The sequence below is a fragment of the Danio aesculapii genome, chromosome 9 (genome assembly GCF_903798145.1).
Source record: "Danio aesculapii chromosome 9, fDanAes4.1, whole genome shotgun sequence".
Classification (NCBI taxonomy): domain Eukaryota; kingdom Metazoa; phylum Chordata; class Actinopteri; order Cypriniformes; family Danionidae; genus Danio; species Danio aesculapii.
The window spans coordinates 17177082-17195574 of NC_079443.1; the positions used below are offsets into that span (position 1 = coordinate 17177082).

Consider the following 18493-nt stretch of genomic DNA (forward strand, 5'->3'; position numbering starts at 1 on the left):
TCGCATTTCGGTCACGGAAGCACACTTTGAGATGCTTTCTGACTGAATGAATGGAATGCGCGGTTTTCCAACAACTAACCTGTCTTGCTGAAATATAATTAGCTGAAGTGGCAGTGGGCAGGTTAAAAAACAAACAACGACAGACAGGCAAGATAAACAAGAATGTTCACTTGTCATGTTTCTTAAATATCTGCAAACATATTAAGGTATTTTTATGCTTCAGCAGAGTCAAAAGCCGACATACAGCACCTTTAATTGCCTTTGCTTATTACAGTTGGTAAATATCAGAGGTAATTTAGGAAAACAAATGGTGGTTGACGTTAGCATAGAATGAAAGATACATTCAAATGGGTCTAAAGGTTAAAAAGAAAGAAAGAAAACGCGTTTGGTAAGGTTTACTTCACTTGTAATTTCTTCTTTCTCCAGAGCTGTCCGTTAGCGACATCTATTGGTTAACGGCACACATGACAGATAAAAATGTGATACTTTTTTTAAACATCTCTCAGCAGGTTTTGTGATGTAAGTATACATACATTCTTTCTCCGCACAACAGAAATCTGGTCTGCTAAAAAAACAATAAGAAAAGACAGGCCACAACACAGAAGGTCCTTTTAACTTATTCTGCAAAACTTTTATTGAACAAAAGTATTTCAATTCTCACCACACTGTCCTCAATACAGTACCATAATGCTGGATCTAAACGATTCATATATATGCACCATATCTTTTATCTTTAATATAATATATATATGTACATACAGTGGAAAGAGGAATTAAATAACATTGCTCAATAACATTCAGACAAATAGACTTAAAAAAAATCTGAAGACCCCTTGACCAACACGCTTATTGGTAAACAGAGTAACTAACATAACGTAAAGAAATAAAATCATTTGTTTTTATTACTCGTGAATTAGTGTTCACAATCAACGATGTGTTACTGAGAGCAGAGTTGGTGAGGTGCAATAAGACATCAATAGTAGCAGAACTGGAAGTGGGGTGGCACATTTGGTTGAAAGGACACACATTCAAAACTCTGAAACTGCTCTCTCTCTCTCTCTTTCTCTCTCTCTTTTACAAGCTACAGTCTCTCTCTTTATCCCCGTCTCTGCAGCATTGATCTCCCTTTATGAAGTACCCTGATTCTGAAGAAACCCTGAAGTGACTCGGATCCAAGAGAAATACCTGGAAAGTTGTGAAGGTAAGTCCAAACACTTACTTCATTAATGCTGGACGGACTGTAGATGCAAAAAACAGTCTAAAGGCTCAGAGAATGGGACAGCACCGATTTAATACAGGATGAAATCTGACTGTTATCCTACATATTACTTTGGGTTCGGATTAAGACAGTGTAAACACACTGAAATGTTTGGGTGATCTTCAGACGAACTCCTCTGTGAATGGAAACGACCAATCCGTTGGGAACCAAATCACTCCTTGTTCTTTTCCAGGCCGTCAGTTTCATGAATCAAGACACGCAGATGAATCCATTCAGAACAGGAGCTACAAATGTACATACTGCGATTCTCTTTGGGGCAGAAGAATGTAAACTAATGTAATGTGGCTTGAGGTTGCGGATTAACCAGCAAGAAAGCAGGAAGAGCTGAAGAACAGCTTTGAAAACGGCATTGTCTTTACATTATTTACCTATAAACCTTCAAATTTGGACACAGTTATCAAGGACGGACATCTTTGTTTAAAGTTGCTACTGCTCCCTACAAGAGTGGAGGCAATGTAGGGATCTGAAATGTCAATGCTTGGGAAAGCATCCTATGTTCGTGTAAAGTCCGAGGAGTGTGCAGGAAGAGAAAAAAAAAAAAAACAGGAAACAGGAAAAGAGGTAATGTCTGTTGAAGAAAAAAAAGGTCAGATTCAGCCAAGGGCCTTGACAAGGTAGAGTTTGTCTCCTTGCTCACTGGTAAAGATGGGCGCTTTCTTGTAGTGCTCTACAAGCTCATCCATACTGCTAAAACGCCGCTGACCGATGCAGTACACCCCATCCTGATGCTGCACCTTGAAGTGCTTGTTCTTTCCCACAGCTTTCAGAGAAATGGAGAAATCACTGGGCTGATGAGAGAGAGAGAGAGAGAGAGAGAGAGAGAGAGAGAGAGAGAGAGAGAGAGAGGGAGAGGGAGAGAGAGACATGGGAAAATAAATCAATGGGACATTGTAGCTTCTGCTGTTTCATGTTCAAACACCAGATGGCAGTACTGACTAAAATGAAACAATGCCTGACAGATACTAAGGTAAGATAATAGGCAAGAATTTAGGACTGTAGCCTTCTTGGCCAGTAGAGTTAAATCAAAATCAGGGTATCTTCCATCTATTTCATATACATTTTCAAACAAACAAAAAAAAAGGCAAAACGGACGTTTTTTGATTTTTCATTTGCTCACAAAAAAAAAAAAAAAAAAAAAAAAAGAAAAAAAGATTTTGGCTCGATTTTCATTTTTTGGTCTAGGGTAGGAAAACGGACAAATGACTATAATTCATTATACACATGTGGGCGGTGCTGAAACACCCATTTTCCTGTGATTGGTAAACCAAATCTGAGCTCGTGACGAAGCTTTGCTTAGCACCTGATGCTGAGCAAAGATAGCTGTTTCCGAGCAGCATTATTGCTTACGATCAAGGCCTATATAATAATAATAATAATAATAATAATAATAATAATAATAATAATAATAATAATAATAATAATAATATGCCTATAGTTCGCCGCCAAACTTCTTGCTGCTGTGAACCTGATGCTGAGCAAAAATACTATTTCTGAGCAGCACCTGGTTTGCATGATTATTTCAGAGCTACTGTAGGCCTAAATAATAATAATAATAATAATAATAATAATAATAATAATAATAATAATAATAATAATAATAATAATAATTTATATTGTTCACTTAGTGGTTTTTTATTGTTTAGTTTTTTAATAGTTATTTGCAGGACCAGACCACATTGGACCCTGGGGCTATAACAAAGGGTACCATTTGTTTTTATTTAATTTCCTCCTATTATATATATCATGGCGACCAATCAGAGGAAAAAGGGGCATTTCAGTACTGCCTACATGTGTATAATGAATTATAAAGTCGTTTGTCTGTTTTCCTACTCTAAACCTAAAATCAAAAATCAAGCCAAAATCTCATTTTTTTGCTTTTTTTGTGGGCAAATGAAAAACCAAAAAACAGCTGTTTTCTTAGTTTTCCTTGTTTTGTTTGAAAACAGATATGGAATGGATGGGAGATACTCTGATTAATCAAAGTGTCAAGCCCACTCACTCACTCCATAAATGCATGTTTTTTGTTTTGTTTTTTTATATAGAGTGATTGTAAGAATGTGTTTGGTGCAAATGTGCAAAACTGGTCAGTTAATATCAGTTAAAGTGTCAGAGAGACGAAAGACTGTCTCCTACAGGTGGTTTGTCAAGCCCAATCACCTGTGTGAGGCTCATTATTATTCTAGATCCCTAATCAGCCTCTTGTTCCCTAATTATATTAATTTGAGTTAAAATTTTGTACATTAGTATTATTATTATTATAGATCCCTGATCAGCCCTTGTTCCCATACTTTATGGAGATCTGTAATTTATTTTTATAAATAAAATGCAATGTTAATCTTTTTAGGGGTTACGGTGGCGCAGTGAGTAGCATGATCGTCTAACAGCACAAAGGTAGCTGGTTCAAGCCTCGGCTGGGCTTTTTCTGTGTGGAGTTTGCATGTTCTCCCCATGTTCATGAAGGTTTCCTCCGGGTGCTCCGGTTTCCCCCACAAGTCCAAAGACATGCAGTATAGGTGAATTGCGTAGGCTAAATTGTCCGTACAAGATCACTAGAAATCTATAAGCAGGTGTGTTTGATTAGAGTTGGAGCTAAACTGTGCAGGACACCGGCCCTCCAGGACCGAGTTTGCCCACCCCTGGTATAGTGTATGTGTGTGAATGAGAGTGTATGGATGTTTCCCAGTGATGGGTTGCAGCTGGAAGGGCATCCGCTGCGTAAAACATATGCTGGATAAGTTGACGGTTCATTCTGCTGTGGAGACCCCAAATTAATAAAGGGGCTAAGCCGAAAATGAATGAATGAAAAATCTTTCTTTTTAATAACTGTGCTATAGTAGATTTGATTAGATTGTTTCTATATTTAGCTTTGAATTATATTATAGTATCTTCCCTGATGTATTGTTAATTAGCCTTTTTAACATTTTGAAAACACATAATATTTTGGCACTGTTTGCCTAAAATGTACTTATTCATTTAACAAAGTAAATCAAAAACTCCACCCTCAATAGAAATTTAGCATAGGTACTTTCGAGGTTCGTTACTTCTAAAAAATATATAATAAATAAACAAATAAATAAAAAAATAAATACATAGATAAGCGAGCCTTCGTTTGTTGTTTAGATAAGCCACATTCTGCACTATCAATTAATATTTAAACTGTCACCAAAATTGTGTGTGTGTGCTATATCTGTGCAAATTACATATACTTCATCAGCAAACTACACAAAACATTTGTGAAACACTTGGTTGTGGGATGATCAATGATTTGACATTCTTAACCTTTTACCCACAGCTGGTAATTTAAAGCTGCGTTTAACATTGTGTGCGGGTAAAAACAAACAGTTTATTTGTGTTCTATTTAAAACAGTATCATATATCACAGCTTAACTGAAATATTCATGGGCAAAATGGAAATATTAGTAGCGTTTTACAATATAATAAGATTTACCTACAATTGTGAGTATGCTATCTTACGTTAGATTAGATAGAAATAGCACTAGCAACGTCAGGAGAATTGTAAATGTAAAACCAGGAGGAGAGTTTTTATTGGACAACTAAGATGTACTGTAATTCCTTTGAAAATTTTTTTCATAGTCATCAGATCTAAAATAACGACACAGTAATTAGGCCTGTCACAATAATCAATATATAGACTTATCGCACAACACATGGACATGACTTCAGTCATTTTTGGTGATGCAATATACAATTGAAGTCAGAATTATTAGCCCCCCTTTGAATATTCTTTTTTAAATATTTCCCAAATGATGTTTAACAGAGCAAGGAAATTTTCACAGTATGTCTGATAATATTGTTTCTTCTGAAAAAAGTCTTAATTGTTTTATTTCGGCTAGAATAAAAGCAGTTTTTAATATTTTAAAAAACATTTTAAGGTCAAAATGATTAGCCCATTTGAGCTTTTTTTTCTCTCTATAGTCTACAGAACAAACCATCGTTATACAATTACTTGCTTAATTACCCTAACCTGCCTAGTTAACCTTATTAACCTAGTTAAGCCTTTAAATGTCACTTTAAGCTGTATAGAAGTGTCTTGAAAAATATCTAGTCAAATATTATTTACTGTCATCATGGCAAAGATAAAATAAATCTGTTATTATAAATGAGTTATTAAAATTATTATGTTTAAAAATGTGTTGAGAAAATTTTCTCACTGTTACACAGAATTCAAGACTTCAGACTTCAACTGTATATCGCTCATACATAAAAAACTATTCTAGCAACATTTTAGCTGATCGTGCAACATCACTATCTCTATTGGAGGTTTCAGTGTCAGTATAGTTAAAAAAAACACTAAAGTATTTACTATAAATTACTTTAGTATATTTTCATGTGGGTGCCTGAAGAATGAAAATAGATCTAGTAGCAGATATCGCAGCCTCTGTTACTTTTTACCTTGCACTCTTTTGTTAACATTTATTACTATATATTAAGGATATGCGTTTTCACATTCTGACTCCAATGCCTAATTATTAAATAGTTAAAATGACTTTAATTAAATAAAATATTCTTAAGATTAAAATATTGTGTTCTTTAGAAGAGTGTACTAACACTGTAAAAAAAAAAAAAACCTGTAATTTTACGGTTTTACAGAAATTCACTGTAAAATAACAGACATTAAATCACAGAAATTTCCTTAAGTTTCAATTTTTGTAATTGATCCTCGGTTATTTTACAGTAAATTTCTGTAATTTAACGGCCGTTATTGTACGGTTTATTTCCGGCACCCTAGCTGCCGGAAATAAACCGTAAAATTAGGTATTTTTTTAACAGTGTAGCATTGTGATGACATTATATTGTCATTCTGGCATTACACAATAAGTGGCATAAAATGACAATAATATCGTTTATCACAATATATTTTGGTGCAATATATCGTACAACAAAACAGATATCGTGACAGGCCTAACAGTAATGCTGTATTTTTGTTCTACAACAGCAAATTTGCTTTAAAAAATATAATTCCAGTATATGCATTCAATACATAATCTACATTTTCTTTAATGTAAGATTTTGATCATACTGGACTCTATGAGAACTCAAAGTCTCGAATAAATTCACATAAGCTGTCCATGTTTCATAGTTTATTCAGCACCGTCCAAATTGGTCTCTGCCACACAATCCATTCAGTGTGCCGTGCGAGTAAACTGATCCACTGTCCAGTGGGCCGCACAAATAATTGGCTCACACTGTGTGGTTCAGATGTCTAGTGCAGTTTCTTCCCACTTTGGTTTCATACCATACATTATATAACTAAATAAGGCTTGATAGCTACGTGTAACAAGGGCGGCACGGTGGCTCAGTGGTTAGCACTGTTGCCTCACAGCAAGAAGTATCATTAAGTCGAGTCCCGGCTGGGCTAGGCTAGCACTGGTTACAGCTGGAAAGGCGTCTGCTGTCTATAACATATGCTGGAATAGTTGGTGGTTCATCCTGCTGTGGCAACCCCTGATAAATAAGGGACTAAGCCGAAGGATATTAAATGAATCTATGTGTAACTGTTTGGAAAGTGAGTGTGAAGGAAATCAGTTGGACTTACCGACGACTCACTGTCTCGTATGAGAAAGTCTCCTTCCACTCCTCTCTCATTAAGCGCACACTCTGCATGCTGCCGTGTCACATTACCATAGTACCAGTCCTTTCCAGCAAATTTGCCTATACGTGAGGGCACCGTGTGACTGATGTGAGGGGAGCCATGACTTGACCCTAAGCCCTTCGCTACCGGCCCGTCGTTGAGCACTACCACATAGTTCTTAGGCACAAGGCCTACTATTCCGCGGCTGTTTTTACACCTCCACCACTCCGGGTCATTTTCGGGCTTTTCCAAAACCTCCATAGTCTCACCCTTCTCAAAGTTTAGTTCCTCCTCTGTGACTGAGCTGAAGGGGTACAGAGTCTGGACCATATGCAGAACGTAGCTCCCGGATCCCCCCGGCCGGCCGTTGGCCATCGCTGCACCTTGCCCCACCTTCAAAGACCGGAACCCCCCCACAGTGTCCCCGAAGACTCCATCGTTGTCTGCGTATCCCACCTCCTCTTGGACATAGTTAGACGGGAACCAGCCAACGCGGCCAGCATGACTACCCCTCCACCAGCCATCACTGCACTTCTCCATGACGACCACCCGCTCCCCTTTGACGAGGTTGAGTTCATCGTCCCGCTCGGCGGCGTAAGAGAACTTCACCAATGCTGGAATGTTAAGGTCATAGATTCGCTCAGCTCCGCCCCCTCCACCACCTCCTGCGCTGCCATTGGATGGATATTCTGCCTCTGTGCTGGGTGTGGGAGATGGATCACGAGCACTGGTCTTCCTTTTTGTTTTGCCCAGTCCTGAGAGGAACAGAGAGAGGCACATCAGTAAGTAGAAATCTAGCAAATCAAACTTGAAATGATTAATGATTCATTAGAGGATTAAAAGGTCTTTAAATCAAGCCGAGACACACCAAGCCGATGGCAAACAACTAGCACCAATGAAACCCAACTGTGTTGTTGCCTTGTGTTGGCTCACATCTGGACCAAAAAGCTGTATGTGAATGCACCAAATAGCCAACTGAAGTGAGCAACCCAGGCTCATTCTGAAAACGTACCTCTACAGACGTTTCTAAAGACCGTGAAATACATCCCGGCGGCACGTTCTTCTGCAGTTTTTGTTTTTGTGAATCCACGAGAGGCCGCAGAGTACGCTCTTTGAGATCTCAAATTTCCCTCGCGAGTTATCACAGTTTTGACCTATTTTATTATCACAGTATTGACCTATGATTATGGTAAAAATTAAGTTGAAGTAACAATTCACACTATTTACTACTAGCTTATTACCTGTCCGTTATGATACTGACTGTTCTTATTTTACATGCCTAACCCTAGGTCCCTAAACACAACTACTACCTTACTAACTATTAATAAACAGCTACTTAGTTGTTTATTGAGCTAAATGTCTTAATGGTTAATGGATTGTTAATAGCGTGAATTGTACAGTTCATTTAAAACTGGATCTTCCGATGCGCACGTCCAAAGCATAAACAAAGCAGCGTTCATTATCACAATAATAATTTTCACTCACCTTGAAGGAATTCCCTCCTGCAAATAAGTCTGATAATCTAATAATCCATATTGTTTGCAAATATTTGAGAAATGTAGCGAAATTATAGCTGGCTGCTTTGTGTTCCTTCTTGATTTGAACTATTTACTTGCTACTTCACTACGTCACACTCGTACTCTGATTTGTTGCTAAATAACCAGTCTGAGCAATCTCTTCAGGCAATGGCCGATGCCGATTCTACACACTGAACCGGGTCAATGCAATATGTTAAAATGAGAGCTGACATTTATTAGCCAGATCGACGCTGACTGACGAAGCCGTTCGTCGGCTTGGTGTATCACGGCCCTAATATTTCCAAACAAGATCTTTTACTGGGCTTCTGCTGGTATACACTTTTGGTATCAAATAAACTGATGATGGTATACAGTATTATCACGGACCTATGCTTCAAAAAACATTACGGTAACACTTTAGTTGAAATAACAATTCATTTATTAGTAGCTTAATACTTTTCTATTATTAAGATATTGACTGTTTATTAGCACTTTTACAAGTATAATCTTATTATATATGCCTAATCCTTGGTCCCTAAACCCAACTATTACCTTACTATTATTAAACAGCTACTTAGTAGTTTATTGAGCTAAAAGTCTTAGTTAGTTGTTTGTTAATAGCGTGAACTGTACAGTAGATTTAAATAAAAATGTGAACAAATTACTTTAACAGGTATAATAACCAAAGAATACTGCTTTATTGTGTATACATGTTCAGAGTAAATGTGTTAAACTAATTAAATTGCAAAAATATGATCAAGTACAATAGGTATCACTGTAGATCCATGTCGAATCTGCACCCACAGTTTTGAGCAGATTCGTTTAGCCTATTATTTGTTTTACATATGTAAATATATATTTATTCAGGTTTTCATATTGTTATTCTGTTATATTACTGAATAATATGCAAATGTTTATATGATTTTTGAATACAGTTTGTCATTTTTTTTTTATATAGATATACTATATAAAAGAGATTCTGTTTACCAAACAAGTGTTTCTAATCGGATCTGCATTATAAACCTTAAAAAAAAGTTTAAAAGTGTTTTATTTTAATTACATTTTAGTTACTATACTCTCAAATTTTTTCTGCATTAATCCAGATTTTATTTGTACAAAATTCTGTGCAGAAATAGCAAATAATGTCTGGATCTTAATGTTAGTTAATGCATTAAACATCAACAGTTAAAAATAGCCATATTATAGTTATATGCTAAAGTTAATAAAACATTTTAACTATTTTACTGGTCATTAACTCATTTGATTTTAATGTGTTATCAGGCATTAACTAAGAAATTAACATTGGCTAAGATTAATAAACCATTTTTGTAGTTGTCATCACAATGACTTTAGTTATTGGTAACACTTTATTTTGATGGTCCATTTGAGTATTAGTAGACTGTCTGCTTAATATCTGTTGATAGAAGACATTCAACAGACATTTATCTGACTATATGAAATTGTGCAAGTACATGTCAACTTACATTAACCCTAACCCCAACCTAACAGTCTACTTAAAATCTAATGAGAATAAGTTGGTATGTAGATGCAATGTAACTTAAATACAACAAACGGACCATCAAAATAAAGTGTGACCGAATTATCTGATGTTAACAAATGGAACCTTAAGTTAACGAACAAAAGGCCTGTAACTAGTCGCAGAATTTTAAATGTTGTAGACTAGAATGACGTGTGAAATTGTTCATGTTATAATAAATTCAAATAAATAAGTCTTCAAGAATTTGGTGCTGTTATGAATAAAACAATATGAAAAGTCTTAATAGACGCTCTAACAGTTTAAATAATAAATAATGATTCACTTTATTTAATATTGTCAATTATATTAGTAAGCTTTGAATGTGTGCATGTGCACGCTCAGTTTGAGTCACTATGAATAGAATACATTGAAAGTGTAGTGATGTGTGGAAATTGAGATGAGGCCTAGTAACTCCTTGTAGACTCCGAACCCCAACTAAAAAGCGCAAGAGCAATGGGCCTCCCAGGTAACAGGTGGAGTTTTGTTCTTGTCTTGTTCTTTATCACGGTATATTGAATATTGGCGCATATCTAGCTTTTACCATCACTGTGTTCATTGCTTTATTAATGCATCCCTGTGTTTGGTTGATAATCTTAAATCCTGTGAGTTTGCATCCTGAATTTAACGTGAGGAAAGAAAGTCCCACAAAACAAAATGAGATACTACTCAGTTTGCTGATGCGAGTAGCACAGAACTCAAACGCTTCTTTAAATTCTGTACAACTCCCATTCCTACTCTCTAATGAACCAGAGACTGCAAAGTACCCTTAAGTTCCCTGATGCCTTAAAGCATTATTGTACTATAGAAGATTGCTGCTGCTTCTGTGTAAAGCGAAGCTGATCTACTCAAGACTAGTGATCTGACTGTGTTAGAAAGAGAAAAAGAAATAAACACTTGAGTCCTGGGGCTGCATTGGGAACCGTGGAAGAAAAGGAGAGATTAAGGATTGAAGAGTTTCAAATTCAGCTTTAAAGAAAAATGGGATTACTCTAATCTGGTTATCTAACAAAGAAATACGTAACCTTAGAAACAGAAATTGGCTACAAAATTCAGTCTCATAAATGCACAGAAGTTGGAAACATGAGAACGCAGTCCAGGAGACTCATTTCAAGCTGAATTTATTTATTTAGAGGTGTTGGTTGTTCTGCAGTCAAACAGCATCTTCATAAAGTAAATGTGTTTGCAAGAGCCTACAGGAGTCTCTTACCATGTCAAGAGTAGTCTAAAATGAGTCTGTCACAAATCTACAAGTCTGCAAGTTTAACAAGTCAGATTTGAGACAGAGCTGTCCTGTCTATATATATGTTTTTAGGAGGAGGGCAGTGACTAGGTGGAGATGGCTAAACTAAGCATGCAAATTAGGTAGGTGCAGTAGGCCGGTACTGTAGGTAAAGAACCCTGCCAAGCCATTGACCACACAAATTTATCAACAAAAGAGCTTCTTCGGCCTGTATAGATCCACAAAGGCACAGTCGTTGAGAGCCAAACATTTCTTGTCTCTTATGTCTCATAATAAAATAAACAGAAGTGATAAGTAAAATGTTACAAAGTGTATGCAATGATGAAGTGTAAACGCTGAACAATCAAAGCAAACTTTAAGGTTGATCAACATCTGTAAGGTGTCTATAATGACACAGTAAACCTCAGACTCTGTCAGCAACCATAGACTGTAAAATATATGGACGGAGTATCCGTGACGTCACCCATAGGTTTCTGAAGAGCGCAAAAGAAGCCACAAGTAGGCGCGGCCAACCGTCGCCATTTTGTTCGCGCGTCATCGCACCCACGGCGGGATACCAAACAAGGGCAAAGAGGCGGAGAGTGGGCGGAGCTACAGACACCTGCTGGCACTTTGCTTAGACCCCTATGCTTAGACCTGGCAGACAGACTTTACTTTGGGAGAAACGCTTGATACTTTATTACCTGCGACTCGTTTGTGTTCTGACCACATGTGCTTGGCTGTACACTATGTCAATAAAGTGTTTAGACTTTCAAAAACACTGTAGTAATACATTGACCCACTAAACATTGCTCTTATGACGTTTTTCTACAGGAGGAAAACGCGAATTACTTCCAAACACTTCAGATATGTGTGTGTGTTAGTAAATGCAAGACTATTGATAAAATCCAGCACAACACAGTATGATAACGCTTCAGATGACTGTTCTAGAGCCTACAGCTAATCAATCTGTCACATTCTGGAGTGCTTTACGGGTCTAAAGAAAAATATTAATGATAAATGATCTTAAATAAAACAAATACATTTATAGAGATGGTATACAAGTATATAACTTTACTCACATGGGAAACGGAGGCCACGTAAACGGTTTGTGAGCACAATTAAGTGCACACAGCATCCCATATCATCTGATAATTGTAAGAAATATGTCCAAAAGGCAGCTGACTGTGTAAAGCCACATAAACAAAACAAAAATACGATGAATATGCCGAGATCAGTGGCTAATCTGCCGGATTCAGCTGAGGTGAAGTGACGGCGACCAGCGAGACCTAGCTGTCACTCAAGTGGCCACGCCCTTAATTATGCAAACTTAATATAACCTAATATAAAGGAAATGGATGAGTTATAAAAAAATTCACCCCCCTCACAGTTGTCATGGAGGGTAATAATAGCTATATGAACCAAAATCGTTCTTTGTACCAGGCTGTAAACACCTTTTTTTCTGCTGTAAAGTTGACCATTCTAACAGTGGGCTCAATTACAACTTGCTCTATTATGGAGCCAGGACTAGTGGAATTTTGATGAATTGCAGTTTCTGTTACTTCCGTATTGGCCTCCCGAGGGAGAGCGGGAGGTTGCCGCTTGTCAGCAACACAAATTATGTTAATCAAATCTGAGCTTTCAAGTAAAAAAAAAAAACAACCATCATTATTCAATACATACTGCAACATTACAAATTGTGAAGCTGAATGACTACATTAGCCCCCATGCTAAAAAAATCTTTCAGATGGGGTGCTAGTGGCTGGGATGCACCAGAAAAGAAACCAAAAAGCCACTCTCTGGTGACATCTGTACATCCTTTTTTATTTTCAATCTCTTCACTGTTGCTTGTCACGGCACTCATTTTCGCGTGTGTTGTTATTCTGACCTGAGGTGGGGAAACCCAACTGGAATCCATTCACATGTTGCATAGTTAAAAGCACGAGCAAGTGGATTCGGTTTCCTACACTATTTTTTAATGTGCTTCATGCTTGTGCTCCTCCGGCGTCTTTCATAACTAGGCGTCCATCAACGGTTTTCTCAGAAGACGACAAATGAATAAACCATTGTTGTGGTTGTGATACTAGTTCAATAATTCAATATTGACAAATAGGCTTGCACATGATTTATTAGAGAGCACTGCTTTTTACATTTTATCACCTTCAAAACACTTAGCAATTTCAAATGGTAACACTTTTCAACAAAACATCCCTTAACGTTGATGTACTTCCAACCCAAATAGAATATTAAGTAGGGGCGGGGCTTTTTGTGCACGATTCTATCATAGCAAACTAACGGTAAGAGGAACATGGTTAATGTTATTGATATAGTTGCCATGGAAGCCCTCAGTGTGACATCAACAACAGGATCACCACTCCAAACATGTAAGCAGGTGGCCAGAATTTGACTGAAGAATACCAAAACAAACCATTTTTTTTTTTGTGAATTAATATTCATGGATTAAATATTCACTTCAAGAGTAACAATGAGAGTTAGCAAAATAAACATTGTACATTGATTTCACATGGGCTATAATGTTTAGGAAATAGGCCAGTTGGCATTATATTTGTGCCTGTTCAAATTATTTTGACCCCATGAACCTTTACTCTTTGTAAGGCCTTCAGTTGAATACATTTTCCACTGAAATAATGTATGTTGACAAGTGTGTGGATGTCACAAACCACATCAGTGCACACTGGTTGTTTCCTATTACTTAATTGTGGTTCTGCATGTAGTGTAAGCTTCTTTAACCACCAAGCATTGTATTGGCTTATTTAATGTGTGTATGTCTTGTGTACACTTTGACAGCAAAACACTTGGGTTTTTATAATAAGCTGAATTTTTGACAGTTATCTGTGTACAAGTAAACATTCATTCTCTAAATGCCATTGAAACAGACAGGTACCCTGCCATATTCTTAGCAGGACCCCAGTATTGAACTCAATGCCTTGACAGGTAGCCAAAAATAAGCCCTCTCACTTGTTCCCAGGTAACAGAGGAAATCTGCCACCTCCAATACTCCTGTCTCCTCTGCGGATCCCATGTGGCCACACAAAGCACACAACCAGAAGCTTCATGTGTGTGCATGTGCACGCTCTGTTTGCGTCACCATGAATAGAATACATCGAAAGTGTAGTGAGGTGTGGAAATTGAGATGAGGCCTAGTAACTCCTTGCAGACTCCGAACCCCAACTGTCTATGAGAAACACAAGAGCAATGGGCCTCCTAGGTAACAGGAGAGTATATTGAAGCTGCCTCATCCTGATAAAACATGGGGAGGTACAGCAGGATGAGAAGTTTGAAATAAACTCAATCTGATGTGATCTGACAGGAGAAAGAGTAGTCAAATTGGTAAGAAATCATGCGGTGAATAATGGAGTCATGGGGGTGCGAGGGAACATTTGACGTCTGTCAGAATACTCTAGAAGTCTATCAAATAAAGCTTTCAAACATTCATTCATGCATGCCTACACTCACACACATTGATATTGGTGGTTTACGAGGACTCTTATTATGTGGCCCTACCCTCACAGTAAACCTGTGGCAAACTTTGAATGTCATATGATGCCATTTACAAAGATTTGTAAGCATTTTGAATTAGAAGGACATAAGGCATGTCCTCATGATCCATATTTATGTAATACCCATGTTATTATACACATTTCAGTCCTTGTAAACTACTAAAAGCAGCGTGCACGCACACGCACACACACATACGTACGCATATATGGTTTACAAGGACTTTTCATAGGCATAATGTATTTTATAATGTAAAAAAAAAACATTTATTCTATGACCTTACCCTATCTCTATAACAAAAACCCATAGAAAACCTGTTGCAAAATGTGTATGTAAAAGGCCTTAAGAATGATTTTTAGTGTTTTTGAATTATGAGGACACAAGGCATGTCCTCATAAACCACCTTAATAGAGTACAACTAGGTCATTCTTGTGTCATTATCAAAGTCCCTTTAAGGGAAGTCATTTCAGTAGGCGGCCATCTTTGAAACGCCTCTCGGGAAGTATGCTCGGGCATTCTGTTAAAATGGGAAAACATCAAATTCTTCAGAACTGATTGCTAAGCTTACATTACATTAGATTACATTACACCATTACATAGATTACATTACAACAACATTGCAACAACTGTCTTATAAGTTCCGTTTCTAAACATTTGAACTGCCCAAGCTAATGCGCATGCACACTCGAAAGGAACAAGATCACGACACCAACCTCATTTATGGCAGTGGCATTTGTAGCCAGATCACACTGGTCTTCCGAAGAAATTCAGACCTTGGTCTTGATGGTTAATCTCCTCCAGAAATGACTGTGACTATTTGTTCACTAGTTTGTGGGGCGTTTGACAGAACAGACTGTACCTCATGTTAAAAAAAAACTTTGTTTTTCAAATGCAGTTTGTTCATTTAAGTGTAGAGATTTCAAGCTTTATTTGGATATATTTCTTTTGTCTGTGAAGCAAGTATTCGCTGAGATTCCAGTGGGTTTGTGAACCACAAAAAACTGTTGTAAATGCACACATCTGGTCTGAGCTTTTCCCCTGGAGAAACATCAGTCTATAGCGATCGATGATTGGCTCATGTACTACTGTAGTAGGTAGTGCTTCATTTGCCAAATTGACTGTTACTCTTTTCCCAAATATAAACTATATAAGTGACATGTCTTGTGTATTCTATAGTCTTGGGTCATTATACAATATTGTGTCCTCATAAACCACATAACCTGCACATACACACACACTACAAGCGAATTACATGTCTAGGCTATAACTGAAATGTGTGAAGGCAAAAAAAGTAAGTTTCCATCAGCCCTCAATTCCTGGGTTTCTGACCACTCAAGTACTCTTAACAGGTACTTCCCCTAGGGATGCCAGTCTCACACTACACTGCACATGAGGCTGAAAATACCTCTGCCGATGGCTTTCTGACATGAGAATTAACCTGAAATCATTCTTCATCTCAAGCTAACATAGTTACCCTGTGCAGTAAGGAAAGTGGGATGGACTACTCAGAAAAATGACAAGCAATGATTAATTATGATACCAGTTTATTAAATTAACCTTTAAACAAATGTAGGTGTCTGTACTGATGCTATAATGATTACACAGAGCTATAAGACTAGTATGCAATTAACATATTTTAAGATAATGTCAGGAAAAGTTTGGTTAAACCAGGGCTGGGCAAGAAGAGAAATATTCTTTCCTACAGGGTTTAGCTGTAACCCTAATCAAACAGGCCTGCATAGGTTAATTTAAATTTTAGGATAAAAAGATACAGATACTAAAAGATACAGTACTAAAAAAGATAAAGATACAGGTGGGCAAATTTGATCAGGACTAAAGGTAAACTCTGCAGTACAGGTGGTTTCGAGGTTGTGGGTTTCCAAGTTCTGGTTTCAACTATGTTTGTTTGATACTGTCTAATGTTTAATGGAAATACGAAGGTAAGGTAAGACTGGACATTAAGGGCATACTCACACTAGGCTATCTGAAGCATGTTTGGGAGCATTTGACCCCCATTTTCTAGTTCGTTTGACAAGTGTGATTGCACAGTTCAGTTGGCTGGCCCTGGCCCAATTGGAAGAGGTGTGCCAGAGCACGGTTCAGTTGGGCTCCTGAGCCCGAACCTGAAACTGAGGATGTGACGTAATTTTTAAGGGACAGTTTCATATAGATTTATTAATCATTCATAATAATAATAATAATAATAATTCCTTACATTTATATAGCACTTATCTGGACACTTAAAGCGCTTTACACATTGGGTGAGAATCTCCTCATCCACCACCAATGTGCAGCATCCACCTGGAAGACGCGACGGCAGCCATATTGTGCCAGACCACACACCAGCTGATTGGGGGAGAGGAGACAAAGTGATGAAGCCAATTATGATATGGGGATGGTTAGGAGGCCATGATGGCCAGAGGCCAATGGGCAAATTTGGCCAGGATGCCGGGGTTAAACCCCTACTCTTTTCGAAGGACATCCTGGGATTTTTAACAACCACAGACAGTCAGGACCTCGGTTTAATGTCTCATCCAAAAGATGGCACTCACTGAGCAGTATAGAGTCCCCTTCACTATACTGGGGCGTTAGGACCCACACAGACCGCAAGCTGAGCACCCCCTTCTGGCCTCTAACACCTCTAAGTAGCACCACTTCCGGCAGCAACCTACTGTGCTTTCCCATTTGGTCTCCCATTCAGGTACTGACTGGGCGCAGCCCTGCTTAGCTTCAGTGGGCGACCATGTGAGAGTTGCAGAGAGCTAGCTTTAAATGAATGCGAACTGTCAGTTTATTAAAGATGCAAACCCCTCGCTGCACGTCAGCTGATGCAGTCAATAAATGGACAAGCTTTGGCTTAGATCAATGAAACTGTGGCTAGTGGGCCCTTATGGCTGGTTTATATTTCTGCTTCGAGTGATCACCGTGACTCGACGCATCTTGATTACATGCTTTGCACGTAGCTGAGCATTTATACTTCTGCGTGCTGCTTGTGTTGCTCTGCAGTAACACTTCAGAAATGCAAGCTGGCAGTAGGATTAAACGTTCCTCTGTGTCCAATTTCTTGGCTGGTATGTCGTTTTTTCTGAATGCTACCTTACCGTACAAGTAGCTCAAACTCGCTTATTCTGGGGCAGAAACCGGCAGACGTGCAACAACTTTAATCATAATGTAAACACAAAACAAAATTTTGTCTGGAGCTCCTTCAGAGGATTTGACACTTGTAAACACTCGCTCCACCGTGCTCGTGGCTCTCAGCACCACCCACACTAATCAGCGCTACCAAGCTGACCAATCGTAGAGCTTGCACTACGCATCGTTGCGACATGTAGTTAAATTTTTTGAGAGGTGCGCGTCAGCCACGGGGAGGGCTATGCGACCGCATGAAGGCTACACCGGACCACACACGTGCACTTGACGCAGAAGCATAAATCAGTCATTGATTTCAACTTGAGGCCTAGGTAATTGTCAAAACATTACAATAGAGGAGTGACCTGGATGGCAAAAAAGACTTTAACAGTCAATCTTCCAGTCAAAATTAACAAAAACTTTCTCCTCATTCTAGAACTGAGAGAGTGTTGGCTGGAAGTGGTGTGTAGTTCTGAGGCTGAGGCTGACAGGGAATGAAAACTACAACACAAACAGAACAAAGACCTTCTGGGAAATCTAGAAATAGAAGCACGTCCCACCACCAGTGACATATACGTGATAGGAATGCCTAAGAAGGTTTTAAAAAGGAGGAGAATGAAGATAGAAAAATCTATAAAAACAGCGTGCAAGTAGTCTTTGTGATGACACAATGCGAAACCTCTTTTCAAAAGTCCCAGAG

The 18493-nt window shown here is 38.1% G+C and overlaps 1 protein-coding gene across 1 annotated transcript in view; it reads right to left on the minus strand.

The window, feature by feature from the left end:
* Nucleotides 1–606: 606 nt before the first annotated feature.
* nck2a (NCK adaptor protein 2a) overlaps nt 607–18493 on the minus strand; it is a 114063-nt gene continuing 96176 nt past the window's right edge. Inside the window, exons 3-4 of the mRNA XM_056465333.1 lie at nt 6837–7627; nt 607–2067 (exon numbers count right to left, since the gene is read on the minus strand). Coding sequence (XP_056321308.1) covers nt 1873–2067; nt 6837–7627 — 986 coding nt within the window. The 3' untranslated portion in view covers nt 607–1872. The remainder of the gene's footprint in view (nt 2068–6836; nt 7628–18493) is intronic.